General features: G+C 37.3%; 3 protein-coding genes and 1 pseudogene across 3 annotated transcripts; 1 reads left to right on the top strand and 3 right to left on the bottom strand.

Annotated features, from left to right (window-relative positions):
* The first annotated feature begins 568 nt into the window (after positions 1 to 568).
* LOC120012660 (transcription factor MUTE) lies at positions 569 to 2,224 on the top strand. The gene is made up of 3 exons (XM_038864098.1): positions 569 to 667; positions 1,197 to 1,613; positions 2,147 to 2,224. The coding sequence occupies exons 1-3, from the start codon at positions 572 to 574 to the stop codon at positions 2,222 to 2,224; spliced, it is 591 nt and encodes a 196-aa protein (XP_038720026.1). The 5' UTR covers positions 569 to 571.
* A 7,674-nt stretch (positions 2,225 to 9,898) lies between these two features.
* Positions 9,899 to 12,461, bottom strand: LOC120011835 (heavy metal-associated isoprenylated plant protein 32-like). The gene is given in 4 exon segments (XM_038862964.1): positions 9,899 to 10,727; positions 10,730 to 11,677; positions 11,759 to 11,834; positions 12,075 to 12,461. Coding segments are annotated over 4 exon segments (1,437 nt in total). The 5' UTR covers positions 12,105 to 12,461; the 3' UTR covers positions 9,899 to 10,344.
* Positions 12,462 to 16,462: 4,001 nt separating this feature from the next.
* On the bottom strand, positions 16,463 to 17,363 carry LOC120012659 (annotated as a pseudogene).
* Positions 17,364 to 18,207: 844 nt separating this feature from the next.
* LOC120012417 (TVP38/TMEM64 family membrane protein slr0305-like) lies at positions 18,208 to 23,514 on the bottom strand. Its single transcript, XM_038863842.1, has 9 exons — positions 23,069 to 23,514; positions 22,377 to 22,438; positions 22,021 to 22,075; positions 21,688 to 21,786; positions 21,381 to 21,467; positions 20,765 to 20,881; positions 20,217 to 20,309; positions 19,250 to 19,280; positions 18,208 to 18,627 (listed from the first exon to the last, which is right to left on the bottom strand). The coding sequence occupies exons 1-9, from the start codon at positions 23,162 to 23,164 to the stop codon at positions 18,434 to 18,436; spliced, it is 834 nt and encodes a 277-aa protein (XP_038719770.1). The 5' UTR covers positions 23,165 to 23,514; the 3' UTR covers positions 18,208 to 18,433.
* Positions 23,515 to 24,232: the final 718 nt, after the last annotated feature.

The following is a 24,232-nucleotide window of genomic DNA, read 5'->3' as shown; positions in this document are numbered from 1 at the left end:
TCTAAATTATAACATGATAGGCTAATGATTAAAACACTTTATCTCTTGTGTTCTCTATTTTATTGTTTATTATTCATTTATATCAATTATGTTACAATCACAATGTATATACTTTCTCTTCTAGATCAACATTGCCAAACACAAGTGGTGGGTTATTTGGTAGTCATTAAGTAGTCAATATGACTCATCAAACACAAAATGTGCATTCAATTTCAAGATATGTAATATGACAACTCTAGGTGGATATATATATATATATATTGAAATAGATGTAAATATACAAGTCACATTAACCCTCCAATGTTTTTAACTCACGCGGGGAATGTAATTGTTCCAAGATCATAAACGTGAGACGTAATATATAGGACACATACATTGAGAGACTCTCTAACAATAACCTCACGAGACTACAACATTTTGCATTTAATATCAACAACCCAAGTGGAAATAGTTCCCCTTGCTTAGCCTATAAATAATCAACACTTCGAATCTATGTCAAAACACAAACAAACCCCCCACTACACATATAGCATCCTTCTTTGGTTTTTTTTTTTTTCTTGAGAACAAAAGTATGTCTCACATAACTGTGGAGAGGAACCGAAGAAGACAAATGAATGAGCATCTCAAAGTCCTACGATCCTTGACCCCTTGTTTCTATATCAAAAGGGTATGTATATTATATGTTCATTAGAGCATAATGGTTTCTACTTTCTCTTCTTTGTTATCATGTTAAATACTGTTTTTGTGAAGAAGTGGTTCAAGTTGAAGAAGATTGAAACTGATGGAATTTGGTCATATTAGGGTTGATATAAAAAAGAAAAAATTTATTGTTTTGTAATCTACTCTAGAGAGAGTGAAAGAGGCGGTTGAGAGAGAGAGCACCAGAAGGGGTGAGAAAAATCTTAGAGACTTGTGAGGGTTGTTTATTGTACTCTTGATCTTGTAAACTCTCTAAAAATCATAGTAGATTGAAAACAAGGATCACGTATTGAGTCCGAAAAAGGGTAAAATTATGTATTGTTCTTCTTTCTCTCATCTCTTTATTTTGCTGCTATTCTTGCTTTGGTTCTTGTGATTTCTTGATCTGGTTCGATGAATTTCGCTACGGTTTATCTTAAAAATTGTTTAAGCTGATAGAAAGGTGATACTCGTACTCAATATTTTCACTTTGTGATATATGTTTTGTGTTTAATTAGGGAGACCAAGCATCTATAATAGGGGGAGTAATAGAATTCATCAAGGAGTTACACCAAGTTCTACATGCATTGGAGGCCAAGAAGCAAAGGAAGAGTAGTCTAAGCCCTAGCCCAAATGGTACTCCTACTACTCCAAAGCCAATACTGCTAACACAGCCAACCATAACTCCTCATGAACATCATACTCCATCTGGGTTTGATCTGAATGCTAAGGAACTGGTTGCATGCTGCAACTCTCCGGTGGCCGGCGTGGAAGCGAAAATCGCGGGTTCCAACGTGATCTTGAAAGTGGTGTCCCGAAGAATTCCAGGACAGATTGTGAGGGTAATCAGTATGTTGGAGAGATTTTGCTTTGAGGTGCTTCATATCAACATTAGTAGCATGGAAGACACTGTTCTATACTCTTTTGTCATTAAGGTATTTATTTATCATGATCACTCGTATATACGTACCCAAGATGTATGTGTGTGTGTGTATATATTGCAAAGCTTATAAGGATACGGGTATATAGGTATATTGATTGCGTATGAAACCCTAGCTAGCTAAGGGGACCATTTATGCATGCCTTGGACATCTAAACACTCGAGAGCTGCTGCTGCTAAAGCATTATTAGAACACTTCTGAACCCTCCCCTATCCAGTGCCTACGAACGCCCTATTAAGTATAGACCTTAAAGGGGAAAACTTACCCGTCAAAGCTTCTGTACGTGTGGGTCTGACGGTCTGAATTTAGACTCATATCGAATGTTCAATGAACAATATATCTTGTATGACCTTATTCTCGGTTACCCAAAAGAGGTCACGAGTTCAAATCCCCCACCTCCACTCGCTTATAATAAAAAATATTTAACCCTTTAAGCATTAGCTTATTTTATGTTTTATAAATTATTCATATATTAGAGTAGCTATTGAAACTGGTGTTTGGTTCTTGATTATTTCTTGTTGTTGCAGATAGGAGTGGAGTGTCAGCTGAGTGTGGAGGAACTTGTGGTTGAAGTTCAACAAAGCTTCTTTGCAGAAACAATTTAATTCTGCAGACCATATATACATACATGGTCTCTTAAATATTATGAGCACTGAAAATCAATAGTTTTATTCACGTATTATTTCTTTCATATGCATAAGAAAGATAGACATGCATATAAATATATATATAGTTGCTTAATGTTTCTTATCAAAAAAATACTTATATATTTAGGCCCATTTGGTTCATTGTATTGCGATGATAATAGGATTGTTTTGCGATGAGGCTGTTTGTGTCTACAATTCCCATCTTGTAAAATCTGTCTCTAGTGTTTAGTTTACCACATATGATCAGCCATAAAAAGAACTCAACCTTGGGAGGAGCCCAACCCTTCCACACACGACTAGTATATGCCATTAGGTGCGGACTCTCCGCCAAGATAGGATCCATCTCCAATTAGAGCAATCCCAGATGCCATAGTGACCACATATCCACTTGAGGAGGAGAGCCTTATTCTTATCACAGATGGATCCTATACCAGTGGAGCTTCTCAATCTTTCTAGTCACCCATTTTGGAAGTTTTGATCATGGATAACCTCCCCCCCCCCGCCCCTAGACGGGGTATTTTTGACACGTGATTCCAAAGCATGGGCCTGGGCTAGGATTCTTTCAGATACTTACTTTTGTATGTGGGTGGGCTCAATTGAGCATGTAGTGATGGACTGATTGGGTTAGATTATGTGGGCTGACATTCGGCCCCATCTTTTGAAAGGCCTACACCGTGAAAAACTAATGTCGACCAGGCTTTGATCCACAAGGCCCAAACATTAGTCCAGACTAAAAAACATGCATGGGCCCTGATTTGGGCTTGTGAGTTAAAACATGCATTTAACCCTTGCAACGACTGATTGAAAGGGATATTTTACTGAATCAATTTTTAAGCAAAAAAGAAAAATAATAATCAAGAGTATTTATTATAAAATGTAGCCCAAACACATAAAAAATGATACTGTCCGCTTCAGGCCAAAACTTGCACGGATTTGTTTTCCTAAACCATCTATGCTGTACTTAAGCCGAGAAAATGTGTCATTTGTGTAAGAGAAACTGAACCTTTACTTAGATACGACTCAGTTGGATTCTGTCAATATGATCTGTCATTACACATCTTGACAGCCTTATCATTATTATTTTTATTGGATATAATTGAAGTAATGGGCCCATATATGGTTGGGTTGGGTTGGCTATTTGACTGATCCAGATCCATGAATCTTTATACATCCATAATTGCTAATATAATGTACAACATGTACAGCAAGTCTTACAGTGACCACTGACCACCCTCCACATGGAATTGTCATTAATTCAAACAACAAATATCCAAAAACACACACATAATTATTCAATAATTGAATTTCCAAGTATCAAACAAATTCAACTATGTCAATCGGGCCGTGTTGGCCCCACGGGCTCTCGGCCCGAATTACACATCTCTTTTGCAGGCCCACTGATAATTATAGCCGTTAATATGCTTCCGTCATCTTTTGACCCTCACCGCTTTCTCGTTTTACTTTCTTTAACCCGGTTTTCATTTTTTAACCGTGCCACTTTCTCGCGCGCGGCTCGGCTTGACGAGCCTGTTTGCTTGAAACTCCCTTGCATATGAATATTTTATTAATTATTTATATGCAGAGAATATTTTATTAACCAATACCTCCATGTCAGAGATTTATTTAGGCCATTAATTCCCCACCTATGACCTAAACCCTCCATAGATAATGTCTCTTTTTTTGGCCTTTTTCAAAAAAAATAAAATAAATAAATCAGACCCTGTGAAATTCTGTCCCATGAAAGAGACAGTAACAATTAACAAAGAGCCTAGCTAGCAGTCTAGCGCGCACACACTCTTGGAAATGTTAACACACACAAATGGGGATTTTTGGGGTTTAAAGAATGAACCCTCTCCCCAAGGCCCAAGTAGAGTCCATTGTCAACCAAAATTAAAGGACCGAAACCCAAGAGAGTCCTGGGATTGGGTGCAGCAGTATTACCCAAAAACATGGCTCCCATGTGATTTACTGCTCTTAATTCCTTCAACTTTGAATTCCTCACTTTGACTTTTGTAATTCTCTCTATTTATTTATCTATCAATAATGATGAGAGTACGGGTGATAAAAAATTGCTTTCAGGTCAGATGAGAGTATATGTTTATGAAATATTTATACGTTCACATTTTAATTTTTATTGGATTTTAGACATACTGAATTAATCAAATCTGAATTGGTTTAAATCTGGATAAATAAATCAGATAATAATTTAATTTAAGTTTGGATTTAGATAAATAAATCGGATAAGGTTTATGTGTTTGGACCTGGATTCATTTTAAATCGGATAAAATTTTTGTGTTTTCATCCAAATTTTGGAGATATAATTTATGTCAAAATTTTGTTTAATTTGAGTATAATAAAATTGATTATGTGGATTGGATAGAGTTTTGTCACCTGTAAGTGAGAGTCGTGAGACTGTCAGAGTCAGTAATCAGTATTGGTGGGTCTGAAACTCTGAATACCCCCATTTGGATGCTGGTATGGTCGCAGCATCTTCACTGACAGTCATGTCTCCTGTGAGTTGTTAGCTGCCTACTCTTCCTCCTTCCCTGCCTGGGCTAGGCATGTTCACATGCACAGCCAAAACAAGATTTTGAGTTATGGGCCCTCAGTCACAAATCACTTGGATTATTGGGCCAAGATGGGCCCAAATTAGGTGTAAGGCTCTGTTAGGGTCAGCATGGCAATGTACTATGGGTTGAAATAAACATTTGTCGTCATTAATTGTGATTAAGATTGGTGAATAATTAGTGCACAGTGATCAATCACCATCAATGCACAGACGGCGCACTTAATCGCTTTTTTATGTAAAATAATTGCTTACTACACCACACAACCTTTTTTAAACGCAGATACCACTTAGTCCTACATGTAATTATGACAATTGGATGAACTAACATTGAGCCGAAACTCATGTGGATAGGATCCTGAAAGTGGGCAAACCCATGTAATCACAATTCCCTAAAAAATAGTTCAATTGATTAGTTCAAACTTTCAATCTCGGACATTATAGTCTCGTAGACCCTAAACCATATATATACTTTCTTATATATTCAAAGAAAGTTGAAATCCATATTCATAAAAAAAAAAATGAATGCTCTCAAGTTCTTTTTTCCAAGTATGAGAAAGTTGATCCAAATCCACTTCATGTAGATATATAATTGAAATAAACAATATAACGTAAAATTAAAAAAGACTAAGAATAATGGACATTGGAGATCTATACATGGATATATATATATATATATAGTTGTTTAATTTGTGAACTACTTAGAAAGTTCATATATTGTGAAAAATCGATAGGTGGAGGCATATATAATAATCATCAAAGTGGGATGTGGTGTCCTAATTCCTATGTTTTTCGTTTATAATATCCCATGTTTGACCTAGCACAGGCAGGAGCACTTGATTGGAGCTAGCTTATCTGAAACTTCGATTTTTATATTTGTAAAAAAGAAATATATCATATAACTTATGTGCAAAAGATATGATTTGGACAATAATAATAGTTTGTACAAGAATAATAGAATATATTATTATAAATAAAGAACAAAAGCAAGGTATTCTGGTGGAGTATGATTTAATCTGGAATAATTTGATATTTGTAATTTCTTAGTATAGTCCAATATTGCTTGACGTTTATAAATTCTTAAGATACTTTCGTCGTGATAGATTTAACGTTTATTATTTTAAATGAAATGCAGGGTTTCAACCCTTTAAAAAAAAGTTGGTGTGTGAAGCACTAAAGCCACTAACTAAACCATGCAGACCATGGTTGTGTCAATCATGCATTATAAGAATAATGATAAGAATAGGAGTGGCTAGCGAGTCTTCTCGTCTTGTGCATTATTAGTCTTCCACTCCCACCGTGTCCACCATTATATATATCTACTACTGTTTCTCTACATGTTGGCCGCCTCCCCACCCAACCTAACTCAATCTTCCGTGCTCCACTACATTTCCACAAAAATTAAGTTAATTGTTGATACATACATATATATGTGTGTGTGAGAATTATATTATATGGACACTTGTAAACCTTAAAATTTTACGAGCATCTCATCATAGTCGTTAGATTTGAGATTAAATTTAATAAAAAAATTATAACACGAAGTTTGACTAGTTCGAGTTGTACACAAAACATTATATTCTAGACGGAAAATGATTGGGGAAGGCGCGCCTTGTCACGACGAGTCGAATGGTACCGTAGGAGGTACCAAAGGGGAATAGAAGTTGGATGGATTGATGACGGGGAAGAGGCGTTGGTGCCGCAACTTTAAACTCAATTTCCAGCCAATTTACTCTGTGATTCAAGTTGTGACATGTCGAAAAAAGTTTGTCGCGGTCGAAAGCTTCATTTCGATAGATTGTTCATCAGAAACGGTGGTTCAATGCTAAGGGTGATCATTATAATCAATGTCTCTCATGGTTTCTCTTGAAAATCAAACAATCCCTAGCTGGCTATCTACATAACATAACATACCCATACCCATACCCATACCCATACCCATACCCATACCCATACCCACCTGAAGCTGATATTAGGAAAAGTCACCGACTGAACAGTTGATTGTGACGCAACATATTATGATGAAACGGATGCAAATCATCAAAAAGATTGGAATCCTCTGATTCGTGTTTTCATAACTTTGTTTTCACTATAACGACAAAACAATATTATTACTCACATAGTGAATTGTTGGACCTTTTGGCTCCATTCGTTAAAGTCATTTTGGTGTTTCTTGAATTTGGTCATATAATTGATCATTCGACCAACTTCTATAGGACTCAACTCTTTCAATCCACCCACAGTTTATACCAAATTATTTGCCACTTATTATTCACTTCAACTGTGTCTCAGCTGCCCCACCGTGAACTTGCCCACTCCCTTTAATTTCCAAAATCCAATCATACTAAATATTTAATCAAAGCTCTAGTCTGTGTATAAATGTATTGGTCACCAACAGTATATACCTAATTATTTATTTGTCACTTACACCCGAGTCACTAATTCAAGGGGATGAGAACAGAAGTGATAGGGATCCTAGTAATCCCAACAGTGAATGTTTTATTCTCTGGTTCAATCATTAGGTTTTGTGAGCCTTTATACTTACATCAATCAATGGACAAGATTCATATATTATTTGAATAATTGAAATTCCATTTATTGAGATCCTCAACAGTTTTTATGATAAAAATGATGTGTATCACACTGATGATCAGGGTTCAAATATCCCGACCTTATTAGTGATTTTACTCATGAGTCGACTTTCTTCCACTCATCCATAGTTTTAAGTACTGAAACGAAAGTTGACCCGTCCCTGATAGTAAACGAATGAGATCATCGAATCCAACGTTGTATATTCCTCGAACTTTTTCCGGGTTGATGTGGCAAGAATATTAACCAATTGTTTCAAACAGGGGACCGAAAAAAAAGGGAAAAAAAAAAAACAAGTGAATAAAATAAACTTCTTCATGTCATCTTTCTCGTGATTACTAAAACCCTTTTTCCTTTTTTTATTTCCATCTCTCTTTTGTCTTCTAATAGACTGTTCCAAAAACCTCCATAAATCTCTGCTTTTCTGCCCAAATTATGCTTAAATGTACATACAAAAGAAAACAACCCAGAAAATGAAGTCTAGAACCATAACAATTACCGTTAACATACTGAAAATTTAAGCCCTACTCATATCAATAATATTGTCCACTTTAGATTTATAAATTCCTGTAAATACATTGAACACGCACGAATTTATTTTTCTCGAGCTGTCTCACTTAACGACATTTAGGCTTAAGAAGAGGCCTCATTCAAGTGAGGGGTATAGCTTTTTTTTTCTTATAAACTCACATCACTTGGATGATCCAAGCAATATGGATCATTATGTTTGTCAACATCTGGCTCAAGTGAAACAATGAATTTCTTACTTTTTTTTGTAACGTGGAACCCACACAGCTATCTATTGGACAATTAATTGGTAAGTCCTGCGCTACATAGAAGACGTCGTAGGTCGCAACTCCAATGAACCAGTTAAAACCTGGGTCAAGGTTCAGTCAAGAAGATAAAACAAGGTGACATTTTCATACGATGATAATGAAAACACTCATGAAATGCAAACGACGGATTGTTGGGTACTTGGGTCATAACACAACCCTTAATGATCTTCCATTAAAACACATGTAAAATTGCTACATATTTTAACTTCTAACTTGGTTGTTTGGTTTTGATCTCACACGCACACATAGATTGATAGATAGATACATCCAAACAAACCTCTCGTGCCTCCTTCACCACCCTCATTCCCATGTGAATGTGATTCCAACCCTCACCCTCAAGAACCTTCATTTGGTCCAGGTCTCATCTCATCCCTCCACTTGTTGTATCATGACTATTATCTGTCGACCATATGAAATGAAACCACAACAAATGAATCCGAGACAAGGAAGACAATAATAATCCGGAGCAGGAATGTGTTTATCTTTGAAACCAAACACGTTGACTAAATTTAGGATCTCGAGCTATCCAACATTAAATGCTCACTCTGGCCACTGCACCCGTTCATTGCCAATACAACACATTGGCGTAAGAGCATCCACAGTAGTATAATATAATACAGCACTTCAAAATTATTCTCTCTCTTCTCCTCTCTCCTATGTGGCACAATTTAATTGGATGAGTGGGTCCCATAATAATACTATTCATCAACACTCCATAAATTCCAAGACTCTATATTCATTTTCTCTATTTTCTCTCTCTTCCTTTTCATCATCTCTCTCTTCCTTTTCATCTTCTCTCTCTTTCTTTTCATCACCTCTCTCTTCCTTTTAATATTCTCTTTCTTCATTTTCATCACATTTCTCTTCATTTTCATCATCTCTCTCTTCACTATTCATCAAGTATATATATATACTCCAACTCTCAAGTATTATTTTTCCACAACTAAATTTTCAAGTGTTATTTTTCACCCATTGTGTGCATGTAGCGCTATATTTATCAAAAAATTAACATTTCAAGTACTTGAAATACACTCCATTATATCCATTGTGAGAGTATAGCACTATATTTATCCAAAAAGTATTGTTAACAATGTTAAATATAACACCATTGTGGATGCTCTAAGCAATTACATAAAAACTTGTCCGCATAAGTCTTCGCAGGCCAAGCACCAACCATTGTAAACACGAAAATGCTGCAAACACACAACCTGAAATTCCTGCTAAACCAGTTGAAACCCAAAAGTATAGAGTCTACACAATCTAGTGATACTTATCATGTCCAATTAGCTTTTCATGGATGGATGGATTTTGTTGTATTTAATTTGTAAGCTCAAGAAAACAGAGAAGTACTTTTGCTAGGAGACCCACATCCATCACTCTCTGTGATTAGACAGTTTTCTTTTAGAGTTTTTTATGAACCCCTTCAATTATCATCGCTCTTTCTATTGACAAGACTAGATTTTTATGAGAGAAAAAAATTCGTGGCAAATGTCAATACCTTAGATTGTCCATGTCAACAAATTCTACTATTTGCTTTAGACTCTATTGTAAGATAGTATGGATTGTCAAGTACGTGAACTCGCATACCCAACAATTATGCTTTCTCTTCATTCATTTGCGCATTTTATCGAACACATGGTGGACTCCGCGATTTGGCTTATATTAGTGTGAGCCCTACCTCCCACAAGGAAAATACATAATGGGTACATGATTTTACTCGCATCGAAACGGAAGAAAATACATAATTGGTACTCCACACATTGTAAGAATAATACAACCCCTAGCTTGTTCTTCATGAACTATCATCCTCTGCACTTAACAAACAACAAACAACTTTTAACATTCTATAAACAGTTATGATAGGAATCATAGCAGTTGATATCCCACTATCCTATTTATCGTAGCTGCTAATTAGTTGTACGCATAGGACATAATGTGTATCAAGTGAGGCATGTGCAGTTTACGAATTCACTTGAACTAAATTGAAACCCAATTCCATGTATTTTGATAATTTGATGGCCTTGATCAACGGCTTTCTCCAAGCTCTTTGCAAGACCGTAGATCTCAAACCTAGTATCAAACATTCTTCACATCACATTGCAGCTTGATGGATTTTCATCACTGAAGAAGTTGTATGGGTCTGAATGTGGGGGCGGGTATGGGTATGGGTATGGGTACGTGTATGGCGGATATGGTTGTGGTTGTGGCATGTAATTGACAGCGGGTGGGGGTCTGGCATACATCATGGGTTGGAACCTCTCGTTACCCATTGCCCGTTGTTGGTTCATCATAGCCATATATTGCTGCTCTTGTTGCTGCTGCTGGTGGTACGGGTTGCCGGGCATAAGACCCGGTCCGGCCCCTTGGAAATAACCACCAGGAGCGCCACCACCACCGCCGTTCATGGGCAGTCCTTGAACAGCTGGGATGTTACCCATTTGACCCATGGGCATTTTCATGTTACCCATCTGGGCCCACCCATAGCAGGGAACCCATCATTCATTCCACCACTACCGCCGCTGCCGCCTCCATTTCCCTTTTTACCCCCGGCGATGGCAGCACCACCACCGTTATTGCCATTCTTGTTATTATTACCCCCACCACCATTGTTCCCATTTTTGCCTCCTTGATTTTGGTGGTTATTGTTATTTCCTCCACCTCCATCGCCTGCTTTTTTACTCCCATTTCCATTTTTGCCCTCATTTCCACCCATATTTACATGAACAGGCACGGCAGCACCACCACCATTTGCAGCAGCGGCAGCAGCCTTCATGAGCTGGGGATTATTCCCATTCATCATCATCATCATATTAGGACCTAAAGGACCGTTTTTACCCATCATGGGGTGTGCCTTGTTCAGTATCGGATGACGAGGATCATCCATTTCATCATCAAACTCATCATCTTCAAAATCGTCATCATCATAATCGTCATCATCGTCGTCATCATCATCATTCAAGTCATCTTCCTCGGGCAGGTTGAACTTCGCAGCCTTCTGGTTGTTGTTATTGTTGTTCTGATTTGGTGGCAATTTCTGCAAGTCCTTCAATGGTGGCAGCTTCAGATCTGGGAACCCTTTCATTTGTTGAAGCTGTTGTAGCTGCTGCAGCTGCTGAGGGGTTAATTGACCCCCAACCAATTGGCCCCCTTTGAGCTGCTGCTGGTGGTGGTTGTTGTTATTTCCACCCTTTTGACATCCTATGTTGTTGTTGTTGTTGTTGCCACCTCCTTGGCCATTGTCCATTGGCATGTTCTTGAGCTGGTTAGGGAGGTTGTTTTGGTTGTTATTGGGCTTTTGAGCACCCCATAGCTCTGCGTGCTTCCCTGATTTTGAGAGCTTCTTAATGAGTACAGATGGGTCTACATTCCCTGAGATTGTCACCCTCCCTTGCTCTGAATCAATTTTGGTTGTGTAAACCCCTGTTCAGAGAAAATCAAGAGATAAAATTTTGGGGGAAATTTGAGAGGTAAATAGTAATTTTAAGTGGTAAGTAAGATTACCATCAATCTTCTGCAAGATTTTCTTGACTTTCTGTTTACACCCATCACAGTGTATGTTCACTTTCAGAACACAAGTCTGCATGCACAAGAAAACGAAAAACAGACAACGATATGAATAATGAATGTCACCGAACAAACAGAGAAAATTCATTTACCAGTTTCTAACATGAAAAGAGCATATAACTGGTGAAATTAGGGAACAAATTGAAGAGCATAAAGAAGATTGAGCACTCAAAGCTTGAGTTCAAGTGAAGCAAAGTAAACTGGAAGGGGAAAAACAACGACAATGGAGCAAGTGAAGGAGTGAGAAGAGTACCTGGATCTTCAAAATCTCTTCTTTACTCATCTCTACCACCGAAATGGAACAAAGGAGAAAAAGAGCAAACAACGTATCTGAGAAGACGAATTACGAGAAACTCCAAAAACGGGGTTGTTGTTCTCTGTTCCAAGCACACAAACACTCACGGAAAATGAGAGAAAACAAATGGGTCTGAGGGAGTCTCTGAGCAGAGAAAGTTGAGACACTAAACATCAAGTCTGGGCCTAGAAGAAAGAAAAGAAAAAGAGAGAGAAAGAAAGAGAAACAGAAAGATTTTCAGAGAAGGTGGTTTTTTTTTTTTTTTTTTTCAGAGAAGGTGATTGCACATTTAACTTCCTCTGTAACCTCTGTTTCAGGGTGTGAGAGAGAAGACAGAGAGAGAGAGACTACTGGTAATCGAGAGAGATGATGCAAGCTTCTTGCTTTCTTTTGGGGCTTTATTTAATGGTTTTTTCTATTCTTGTTTCTCCTTATTTTTCTTTCGAGCCAAACAGAGCCATTTGGCTTGGCTTGGCTTCATTAAGGGTCAGCGACTGTGGCTTGGCTTAGGTTAAATTTATTTATTTTTAAATATTATTATTGTCAGCAGATGTGAATGAACTCTGTCAGATATTCTCAGCCCACAAATGGTTGGTGTAATAAATATTGACATTTAATTTGGGACTAAAGTTGGAACAAAAGTTATTAAATTTCCTACTTATTTTGGCCCTCCACTACATTTTGTCTATATTTTCTTAAATTATACCTATATTACCCTCAATAAAGTAAACTTTTCTCTTTGATATGGGTTTAGCTCCCACAATACTAATTCCTTACCTAAATATCTATTATTGTGATCATACCTATTTGTTTTTTGGAAAATTTTGATTTTGGATATTTTAGGAAAGAACCCTTCCAAGATATTTTGCATATCCCTAAAGGAGATGATAGATAAGATGAAAGCAGGTGGACAAATGCACTAACTTAGATGACACTCATGTGTGTGATATTTCATAGAGATCTCGAGTTCGAGCATTCTCATCCCCTTTCCCCAGTATTAAAAAAAGAAAGAAAGTAGGTGGACAAATATTAAGTGAATTAAAATTTTGAGTCATTTTGAAGTAATTGATCCGTTAATAATATCGACATGCTACAAGTTGTCTATTATTACCAAAATAGTTTCTTCATAATTTTGTATATAACTAGTGTGAGGCCTGCGTGATTCAAGGATAATAACATTGTGGGTCAACAAGAATTAGGCAAGTAATCATGTCATTGTTGCGTTGGAGAGTTTTTGGAAAATTGTATCTTTTTTAGTTAAAATTGTCATCCATGTAGAAGATGTGAGCCTTTTTTTTCCCCTTCTATAGATAGCTTGGAAGGAAAAAGCTTAACCAATAATTAAGCTCAATATATTGCTTTTTTTAAAAAAATTAATTTAGATAATCCAAAATGTTTATGATAAAACCTTATTAGTAACTAGGAGTCCATATGCCTTAGTTAAACCTAAATTTTTGTTAAGACTTTAAAAAGTCTCACATGGTTTGATGTAAGTGAACAATGTGATTTACTCAAACACTTGAGGTATTTTTTTGAAGGACAAAGTCAAGTGGGTCTTGGATCAGAGCGTGAACAATATCTCAAGTAAATTGGGTCAAACATCTATCACCTCCTTCTTTCCAACTCTCTCAATTCTTCAAATTATAACATAGTATTGGAGTATATAATTGATCATAATGACCTCCCGTATAGTCCACTTATTGGGTATCGCATAACCGAACCTACAAATGTGGGGAGTGGTAAGTCTTATAAAAAGTCTCACATAAGTTTGGTGTAAACCAATGATGTGATTTATAAGGACAAAATCACGCGGCATTTGGCTTAGAGCATTGACAATACCTCATGTGAATTGGACAAAACCTATCTCACCTCATTCTTTTACTTCTCACCTTTTTTTTTTCTTAATTTCTTCAAATTATAACAATTCTCAAATGAAATGATTCATTTCAAGCCAACTTGAACACACCCAATAGGCTTTTTGGGTAGGAAAGTATTTCTAGGAGAGTAAAGCTTGAGAAAAATCTAGTTTTAACAAAATCAAAGTTGGTTAGGTAAATTAATTGGTTGTCAAGATACAGCAATCCTTCTTTTTCTATTAAGCGTTACAGCCGTTGTATAGATATTAAAGCACCATAGGAATAATAATTCATCTTTGATTTTACAGATATTGTCTTCATGTCACCATGTATAGATGGATGGAAGTGAATGTTTGGAATTAACCTCTCTAAATAACAACGAATAACATAAAAGATTAAAGAGATAGACAACAGAAACACATTATTTCTACGTGATTCACTCAATAGAGGTTACATCTATGAGAGTCACCACAGTTTTTCACTATGTTAAAAAAAAAGAAATACAATGATATTTTAGGTACGGAATACATATTCCTTAGGGCAACATTATGTACATGCTACAATAGTGAAACTACCGCCTCTATAGTCTTAAGAAAAACATAGAAATTTCATACGATCCGGGCCGGATCCAACCAGTCCATGATCAGCTCCAAAAAACCTAACAGTGAAGTCATATTCATAAAGAAAGGGAAAAGGAAAGTCCTACACAAATGTCACAACCCAAAGTTGGTCACAACTATAGTAAAGCTAGACTTCTCTTGATAGATCTAATACATTATGCCTTGAAAGTCTGCTCAATTCGGGACGTAGAATTCATGTGATCATGTTACTACAGACAACATAGGTAATACAAGAGAAGCAAACTCCAGATTCTGGAGATAATTTTTTTTCTTCCTGCAATTGGCCTTTTCTTATTCAAGTGGTGCCATGTGAGAGTCAAGTATTCTCCTTTTTCTTTTTTGTAAATGTGAAAGAAGAAAAAGGGTAATTGAAATGGGACAGAAGACCTAAGCAACATGGGTTTCTTTGCCTACAATTGATCATAGCTTATTACTTGAGTTAACTTTCATGGTATGGTAAAAACCCAAGATGAAATTTAATGGCACATGTGAAGGAAGTACAGCAACTGTTACTGTACATGTGTAATGGGTTTCTTAATGGGTGAGCTCATTCCAATTGATATTGAATGTGCATCTGTGGGAGCAAAAAAAATCATGGACTTGTTTGGGTTTGATATTACTTCCCTCTTGTCTGTTAAGTGTTTGTGGAAATGCCTGAGTGACCTTATGCACAGCCGTTTCTATTTATGCTTGGGTAATCACATGAATACCACATGGGTTTGGACAGGAATTGATGAAGAAGAGAAGAAGAAGAAGAAGAAGAGATAGATAGATAGGGGTTCCCATTTATTGTATATCTACTTGTATGTTCACATAGTCCCTACCCCAGCTCTGCCGCTGCAGCTTGTCTTATTGTAACTCTTTAGTTTTGACAAGGTTAGAAATTCTGGTTTTTTCCCTCTTTAAGTTTTCACAATGAACAAAAGTATTTGCTTTGTATGGTTGTGTATTCTTTGTGAATACTGATTCAATGGAACTTGGCAATAAGATAACAGATATACGTCCCCGTGGAGTAGTATGGGTGGCAGGGCAGATCTCGATATGTACGGATTAGGCGTATGTACCCGGGTTCCATGCTGCGCTTGAGATTATATTGGGGTTTGAAACCATATGAAGTAGCAGAGTGGAATTCACCATAAAAAATGTCCTTCCAAGGAAAATTTAGTTTGTTGAGAAAGTTAGCTGAAAACAGGGAGAAGCTGAAATGTGGTTGCTGGTAATACAAGCAGCAACAGAAAATTAGGCAGATTTTAAGGTGTTTGTCTCGTTCTTTAAGGCTGGCATTTGTCCTAAGATATTCTTCAGAATGAATGTAAATGCAACCAACAGATAAATGCAGTTATAACTGCTTTACCTAGATACTACTCTTATACAGGAAATATCACCATATCATGGACTATTTATACCACCCACTACAATCATTATCTACTAATCACAAACTGGAAACATCAAACTATTGGAGTGAAACTTCTGTTGACAGCTTACATGTAAAAGATGAGCAGGAAGAGCTCTCAATCTCCAAAACATGAAAGCACGGAGGACCTGGTGTGGGACTCCAACTAGGGGACTATGTGGGTGTACGGTTTGGTTAGGATGCCCACGTCAATGCCCACACATCATACTCTGCTTGTTAAGTAAGGCATAACCTATCGAGCGAAACTTCTGATGCCCACGTGTGGGTGGTCGATAAGGGTATTCTTGTAGAACACCCTCGTTTTAATTCCCACATTTCGAATCCGCAATGGAGAATCTTCAATGATATTTAGAAGACCCAAAATAAAAAATTCAAGAAGTCAGAGCTAAAAAAAGTTTTGATGCAACAAGCATGCATAAAAAAGAAGAACAAGGAATAAAAACCAGATATGTCAATATGAAAGTGGAGAAAGAGAGATATGGGTATCAACCCCATTGTTCAAATGTAATATCCACACTGAAGGTACATGCAAGCTTTTGAGGTAATCTTGGTTTTGTTTCCATCACTGCTAACTTGTATCTCAAACATTCTTCAGTTTCTCTTTTTGGATGTTGGCCCAAAGGAGAAAGGTACTCTCTTTCAGTGTTTCTTGCCTTTTGGTTTTGGATCCTCCATATTCACCCACTGACCCACACACAAGGACTTAAAACTGAAGATTCAGTTTCAAACCTGGCTAGAATGTACACGGATCTTACCCCAACATAATGCGGAGAGTTTGTTCTAAAGAATTGAAACCCCTGACCTCCGGTTGCACTACTACTGCAACTCTACCATTGAACGACATGTTTGTCTACTTACATGAGAATCAAATTCAACAAAATTCAGGCCTAGGTTTCTTTCTGACCAAAATATATCCGCGCTGATGATCCCTAAAGATTCTGATCTGAGAACAGTCTCTCAGGTCGTCAAGACTAAGATACTGTTGCTTCGCCATCCTAGAAGAATCACCTCCCATGTCTTGTAACCAGATATAAGGCTGGCATGTCTCATCATAGTAATAAAGCAAGCTCTTCATGCTTACTTTGCCTCCACCTCCACTCTTGTTCTTACTACCAGGCATGTAAGCCTTGTAAATGCTCTTACATTTGAGTCTCTTTGAAGAACCAGCCTTCAATGTGTGAACTTTCTTCAGTATTTATCCCACCCTTATTTGTAACTCCACCGGCCTATTGCTTAGGTTCCAGATCCTCGAGCCAAATCCCGATGGCTGAGCGTGATCCCAACACCCATCGAAGCAACTGCCGATAGGAAATCTGGTGAATTTCTTTACCTTTCCTCTTAGGGGCTCAAAATGCATCTTTTGTTGCAGATACTGCAGTTCTCTTTATCTACACTACTTGTGCTTTCTTTCTTATATATATACACAGAGAGAGAACCCTCCCATCAAGGAATTGGTAGGGTCACTCATGAACCCAAAAATTCAACACAATGAGACAGTGAAAAATGTAAAGATACATGTTGTGAACATATAAAAAATGCAGGGGAAGAGGAATTTTTTTTTTTTTCACTTTGTTCTTGTCAGGAAGTAAGAAAAGAAGGCAATGGCTCCCACAGATCATATAAAATATAATAATGATGAGGCTGCATATGATTTTGCTTCCCCTTTCATCATAGGATTTTGCCTTTTTTGGATTTCCTGCTGCACAAGTCTTGAACTAACGCTTGTACGCCATTGTTTCTTTATGACAAATGTAAATTTGGAACACCACCGTCGGGTTGGTGGACCAAGTAGCATCAGTTTGATGAATAAAGCAGAAAGCCGTGTTCTCCAATGATGGCTTAATGGACTCTATTGATGCCACTTTCAGAGAGCCAGGAATTCAGGGTTCAACAAATGCTGCAACTTCTGAGACCACCATTCACCCAGAAACCTTACCAGTGACCCACTTATCTCAGAATTTCAGATCATGCACACCCACCGTATCATTCCAACACCAAGAAAAATTGAATTCTCCAATCGAGAATTTAAAATCCACAGTTCGCAAAGTTCACGAGCAGGTGTGCCATTTGAATAGCCCACTAAGCCCAAACTCGGGCTGAACTAGGCACGCACAAACCCATCCGACAAGTAAGTTGAGCCAAAAGAAGCCAAGTAAACAGAATTTAGGGAAAAAGAGAAGAATTTAGAGACAAGCAGCAGATATAATCAAAACAATGAATCTCAGTGACTTGTATATATTTTGTTCCCAACGGAGGAGACATCCATGCTCTAATAACAACAATTAAAAAATACTAATGAATCTTTTCAGTCAAAAACTACCAAAAAAGGGTTAAGCTATACAGATCACATAAGGCTTGTCCTAAATCTGAAGTTCGAATAGTGACATTGACTCGGAAAAGATGCAGTGAAGAATTTACAGAAAAAACTTAGCTTTCATGGTTGACATCCGAGGAGTCTATTTTTATTATAAGAGGCTGGTTGAGATCCACCGTTGGTTCGGCGACAATGGGTAATTCTGGGGATGCTGAAAAGCCTGAAATGTCATCTATATCCTCGTTTTCAGCCAGAGCTTTGTCTAAAGCACTTTTTGCAACTCTCGTAACACCAAACATTATAATCACTGCATGGAGGGGGGAAAAGAGAATCAAAAGAAGACACATTAGTAATGTTAAAATCCAGCCAAGCTTATTTCAGACGCAAACAATCAAGTGAAACGAAAGCGGATATCTTATTTGTATCGATATTCAGTTTTGTGATACGCGCAACAAATAAATTGCATCCAACTACATTTTACCCAATCAACTTCTGGTAATACTACCGTGCAAACCAACATACGCAAGATCCGGGGTATGTTAAATTGTGAAAATGTAAAAAGCTTCAACAAGCAAAGAAAACACTGTAAAATACCATTATTTCCACCGAGTTAATTCTTATTACATAAACCAATTATCATAGTTACAGTTAATTCTGATCATTTGGTTTCTCAGTGTCACTTTAGGTACAAGGTTCGAGTGCTTTACGAACATCTTTCTTTAGTATCGGAGATAAAAAGAATACCGCAGTTCCTAATATGAATTCCTGGTTAAGCCCCTAAACCAAATGGTAAAGATAATGGAACTTAAAGTTATTATCATCACTAGTACTAGCAAAACAGACAATCTTTGGACTCATTTGTAGATTTCTTAATCTCTCTACAGGTGGATGGAAAAATCTACTAGTATCTGTGCAGTGTAGCAACTTACCTGAAACTACAAGACCCAACACAATAAATACCTGCATCCATCACATAAAAGAGAACATAGATCAGAACTGAAGATAAAAATGAGACATACACACCACAAAAGTAAAACAGAACATAAAATATTAAATAACAGATACCTGGCACATTTATTTTCTTTTTATTTGACTAGGTGGTTTAGGGTTCTTTGTAAGCACGATTCTGCGATTGATGCTAACCCCCAATATATTTTGGGCTTAGGGCTTAAGGTTTAGCTTCTACAATTTAGGGGTCTGAGACTCTGAGATGAAGGTCTAGGTTTCAAGAATTTGAGTTCCCTATGGTAGGGGGGTAAACTCCTGTGCACAAGACTCCCACATTGGGTAGGGTCAGAGACAGACAAGATGTGCGCAGACCTTACCTCCGCATAATACGTGGAGACTGTTTTCAAGAATTGAACATGCGACATCTAAGTTGCACCTATGCAACTCTACCACTGGTCATATGGTTGCTTGTAATTAGAGTACTCTATATCAGCAAAAATCTAAGATTGACCCTAAATCTAAATCCTAGTTTCTAAACCCAAACCCTCCTAAACCCTAAACACAAGAATGCCCAAGGCCAAAACCTGAAACCTAGAATACCTACCAAGACAATAAACCCCTTACCCTAAGAAATAAATCAAAATATATGACGAGTTAAGAAGACTAGTTGTTGGGCATATAGGGCTTTTAGGGTTTAGAGTTCCCCAACAAGAATAGTATGGAATCTTGCTATGGAGACCATACAGGGTTTAGTGTTCGGGACTTGGGTTTATGGTTGGTTAAGGATTTATGTTCCGAGGTTTAGGGTTCTCCATATCAGCAAAGATTTAAGATAGAAACTAATCCCACCAAACATTCATTTACAACCTGAAGTGATGTGTCAGAGCAGATAAGGCTTGCGGGCATATATGACAAACAGAACAAATAGAAAGATGACAGCAGTCCTACCCAGCGAGTAGTTGAGAATTCACTCCATCCATGTGTCACGTCTGAAAGATCCTTGAGAGTTGTTCCAACATAAACTAGTGCAAGGGTTATTGGCTGCAACAGAATAGCATGTTAGAATAGTCATTTTAGCACTGAAATCAATATTTCATAGATCTGAGAGCATAAATAACACTTCCCCTAAAACAAAAGGTGCCATGGAATTTGTTCACTGTGTACAACTCAACAACTGAACACCAAAGTGCTAAAATGAAAGACTGATTAAACTAGCATACTAAGAAAACAGAATCTCACGATGGATAAAATAACATAAAAAATGTAAAAAAAAACTTCCCATACACAAGGCTCCCATAGTGGGCGGGGTCGGGAACATACATGAATACATGATGTATGCAAACCTTACCCCTACATAATATTTGGAGAGGATGTTTCACGATTGACAAAAATTACATAATATACTTCAAATACATGATCATTCTAAAGAATGACTACAAAAAAATCAATTGGGATAAAATCACCGAGTAGTGAGAGATCAGGAGAGAAGAAATTACCATCATGCCTAACCAGGATGCCAGCATGTATTCTAGTATAGGAACAGGAGTGACGGAAAGTAGGTAATTCAACATATTAAAAGGGAGTAAGGGAACAAGTCGAAGCAACAAAACAATCTGCAAAAGAAAAAAAGAAACTTCGGTAATCACACATTTGATTTTGGCAGCATACAGCATCTTAAAGATCTCAAACATATGCATGAGTTTTACACCCACACATATTCTATAGTAAATAATATTGATGTTTCACCGGTCCACTACTCCACTTCTTAGGTTAATAACCTTGTCAAACAACCAACAATTTGACATTCGATTGTAATGCCAGCCCAGCACCCAAAAATCAAACACCCTCAGCAAGTAAAAACTTTTGCAACTTGAATAAATTAAGGGGCTTGGATGACTCTCTAGCACCAGATTAGTGACTCTCATTACTTCTCAGTTCCAACTACAAACTACAAAGGTTTCAACTTTATTCAGACCAAGGTGCTTTATTCCACCTTTTCAAGGAAATTATATTAAAGACGATAAACACTACGTAACCAACAAAGGGATCAACCATAGACATCCATCTAAAAATATATTCAGTTGTGACAGACCAAATATATAATAAACAAACCTTGAAGCCAGATCTTCGAATTGCAATTGCTACTGACCGAAATTTCGGATAATCCTTCAACTTTGAGACAACATATGATCTCCCAATCTGTTTAAGAATTCCAGAAGAAAAAATAAAATGAAAATTTGACATAAATACTCTAAAAAATTACAATTAATTTAAGGATGGTTGAAGAATAAAGTATCACACAGTAATCGAAGAAAATGGGCAAGAACTTAAAAAAGGGTGGCATAGATAATATAGAGCTTAAAGTAACTAAGACAGAAGTATATATCATCAATCATCATAAGATTTGCTTGAAACTTACAGTTCTGCCAAGAAGAAATGCTGCCCCGGCTCCGAGCGTAGCACCAATCGAATCAGCGATGAAGCCCACAGGCAAACCGAAAAGGTACCCACCACCAAGCTAAAAGATGATGACCAAGTTATGGGATTGTATAGGAGAATGGACATACATAACCAAGTTAGTCAATTAATCCCAGTAAAGCAGGTATGTTTCAAAATAAGAACATTTCATGGACTCAATGCAAAAGTGAACGGAAATTGACTGGAAAAAAGGGCCGAAAAAAGGAGAAAATTTTAAGTCACACTGAGACTCAAACAAGCTGGCAAAAGCATCAAATGAAAATTTAACGCTTACAGTCAGCACTGAAGCTGGAACTGCCAAGACCGTGAGAGGGATATAAGCCACAGCCCTACAAAACCAAAATAAAGTTGTGGTGAGCCATAACTCGCTTATTGCCCAGACCAACATTTGAAAACCAAAGTGTTACTGATACTATGTATATGCAATCAACTATAACAACGCAAAATTGCTCCTCGAAAGCTAGGAAGGCTATGTTACTATCTTCCAATTTCATTCACTGAAGTTCCAGTTTTTCACACTATCAACTATATCATAATTACAAGACGTTATGAAGAAGTCACTACTAAGAGTAATTTGATGCTAAATTAGTTGAGAAACCAATAAGTATAATGTCGTAGCTAGTGACTTACAGAACTAGAGGACCCCAAGGCCCCAGATCTTGTTCAACCCATAGTAAGAAGTCCTTCAAGATCTGCAGCACATAGTTTTTATCATCAGTAGACAAGTATAAGGCTATACATATAAAACAGAGCCATTCTCTAGTCTGCATTATGCCCAATGAAACCAAAGAAAAAAAACCTAAAAGAGAACGTAACTCTCTTGCTGACTGAGAAAGTAAATGCCAAGCCAAACGAAAACCAATTGTATAGATAGCTTTCTTCAAAACCAAAGATGGGAGTGGGCTTTGTAACAATACAATATTGCTGTGCCATTGCAAGAAACAATCCATTTCTCTAATGAAGTTAACTTTTTGAAGAATACAGTTGTTTTGAGCAGTTAACATTCCCAGTGAGACTTGTGCACCATGATAGCTTTACCAATGTCAAGACAAGGAGATATTTCACAAAGATGATGCCAATCCCAATAGTATCCTCAAAGCAAATTATTCACCACAATTCCCATCAAGAAGATAAGAATTAATTTAAGCTAACGAATACGATATTCACAACAGATCCAACAAAACCCAGACCCCCCCTCCCCAACCACCTTCAACACTAGACAAAAACCCATCTCGAAATAAATCGGCCAAAGAATCACTGATATAAGCAAATAAATCCATCAAAAAGCGATCTTAAGAAAGACCCAGATGGCAAAATCAAACCTTCTCGATCGGTAGAGTGAAGCAAGCAACGGCAACAGCTACAAGGAGGAGGAGGAGGAGGGTGATCCTGAGCGCAGAGCCCCATGTAAGCCCCATCGAGAGCCTGCGACGCCAAGGCCTGCACTTTTGGTCGTCAGTATCGAACTCAGACGTTGCTTGTTTCAAGGACAAGCGTGCCCTCAATCCCCCTACGTCTGCCAGATTTGGCCTCTTCAAGCCACGAATAAAAAATATATATCTTGTTGATCTTCGTCTTTTGTTTTAATCCATCAACACTCACACACACACACAATCATACTCTCTGTCTGTATGCGTTATGCCATGTGAGGGTTGAAGATTGAAAGACAAGATTGTTGATTAAGCGCAGGAGTCTGGGCTTTCCTAATCTAGTCTTGTCTTGTTTGGTTGGGTTGATTTATAGCGTTTTCGTGTGCTCCCAGCGTTGAAGCGTGTGCTATGCTATCGCGTACTCTAATCTTATCAAGTTATTAATGGGTAGAGCCGTAAAAGATAAATTTGACGCATTAATAGATACTGATTAGTTACTTCACTTTTATTCTAATTAAGCTTTTCTCGGTGATTATTATTCTAATCCAATCATGTTCTTCAGTTATTCTAATTAGTTTGGTTTAATTTTCCTTTTTTATTTTCATGATTCAAACCCTTCAAGTGGAAACCAAGGAAAGGCCGTTCTAGTTGAGATTTTCTTTTTTTTGGAGTACTAGAAAATTAGTACGCTAGAAAGAGGAACCTCACTTGTGTTGATAACTGATGAAGATTTGCATTCAAAAACGAAAAAACAACATAGATTGTCTTCATCCCAGCAACTTCGAACTACTTTACTAGTGTTAGTGTATAGCAATCACTTACCCAAAAAAAACAAAATTTAATTGCAATTCAAATGCTTTGAGCCAAAGGACTTCCAATAATTTATAGGACAATAAGGTGCAAATGGGCCTTTTTCTTCTTCTTCTCTCTCTCTCTCTTTCTTTCTTTTTTTTTCTAATTAAGGTTGATGGGAATAGCACACTGGCCACTCATGTCAGATCAGGGTATGAGCCAACAAACAAGGGACGACAAAGCCTTTAGGTAAGTTATAAACAGAACCAAGATTATTAAGCATTACCCCAAGTAAAGAAACCAAAGCAATCTTGGCGCAGTACC

Source organism: Tripterygium wilfordii, chromosome 13 (genome assembly GCF_013401445.1).
Source record: "Tripterygium wilfordii isolate XIE 37 chromosome 13, ASM1340144v1, whole genome shotgun sequence".
Taxonomy (NCBI): Eukaryota; Viridiplantae; Streptophyta; class Magnoliopsida; order Celastrales; family Celastraceae; genus Tripterygium; species Tripterygium wilfordii.
This window is presented reverse-complemented; position numbering and strand designations above follow the sequence as displayed.

Bases quoted from the DNA above. Each gene is read 5' to 3' on its own strand.
- LOC120012417 (XM_038863842.1), bottom strand. From the start codon at position 23,164: ATGGGGCTTACATGGGGCTCTGCGCTCAGGATCACCCTCCTCCTCCTC. The intron at 20,882-21,380 runs GTTTGTTTATTA...TTTCTTTTGCAG, and splicing joins TTCGAAGATCTGGCTTCAAG to ATTGTTTTGTTGCTTCGACT. The intron at 18,628-19,249 runs GTAAGTTGCTAC...CCCTCCATGCAG, and splicing joins GTTGGGTCTTGTAGTTTCAG to TGATTATAATGTTTGGTGTT.
- LOC120012660 (XM_038864098.1), top strand. From the start codon at position 572: ATGTCTCACATAACTGTGGAGAGGAACCGAAGAAGACAAATGAATGAG. The intron at 668-1,196 runs GTATGTATATTA...GTGTTTAATTAG, and splicing joins CTTGTTTCTATATCAAAAGG to GGAGACCAAGCATCTATAAT. The intron at 1,614-2,146 runs GTATTTATTTAT...TTGTTGTTGCAG, and splicing joins TATACTCTTTTGTCATTAAG to ATAGGAGTGGAGTGTCAGCT.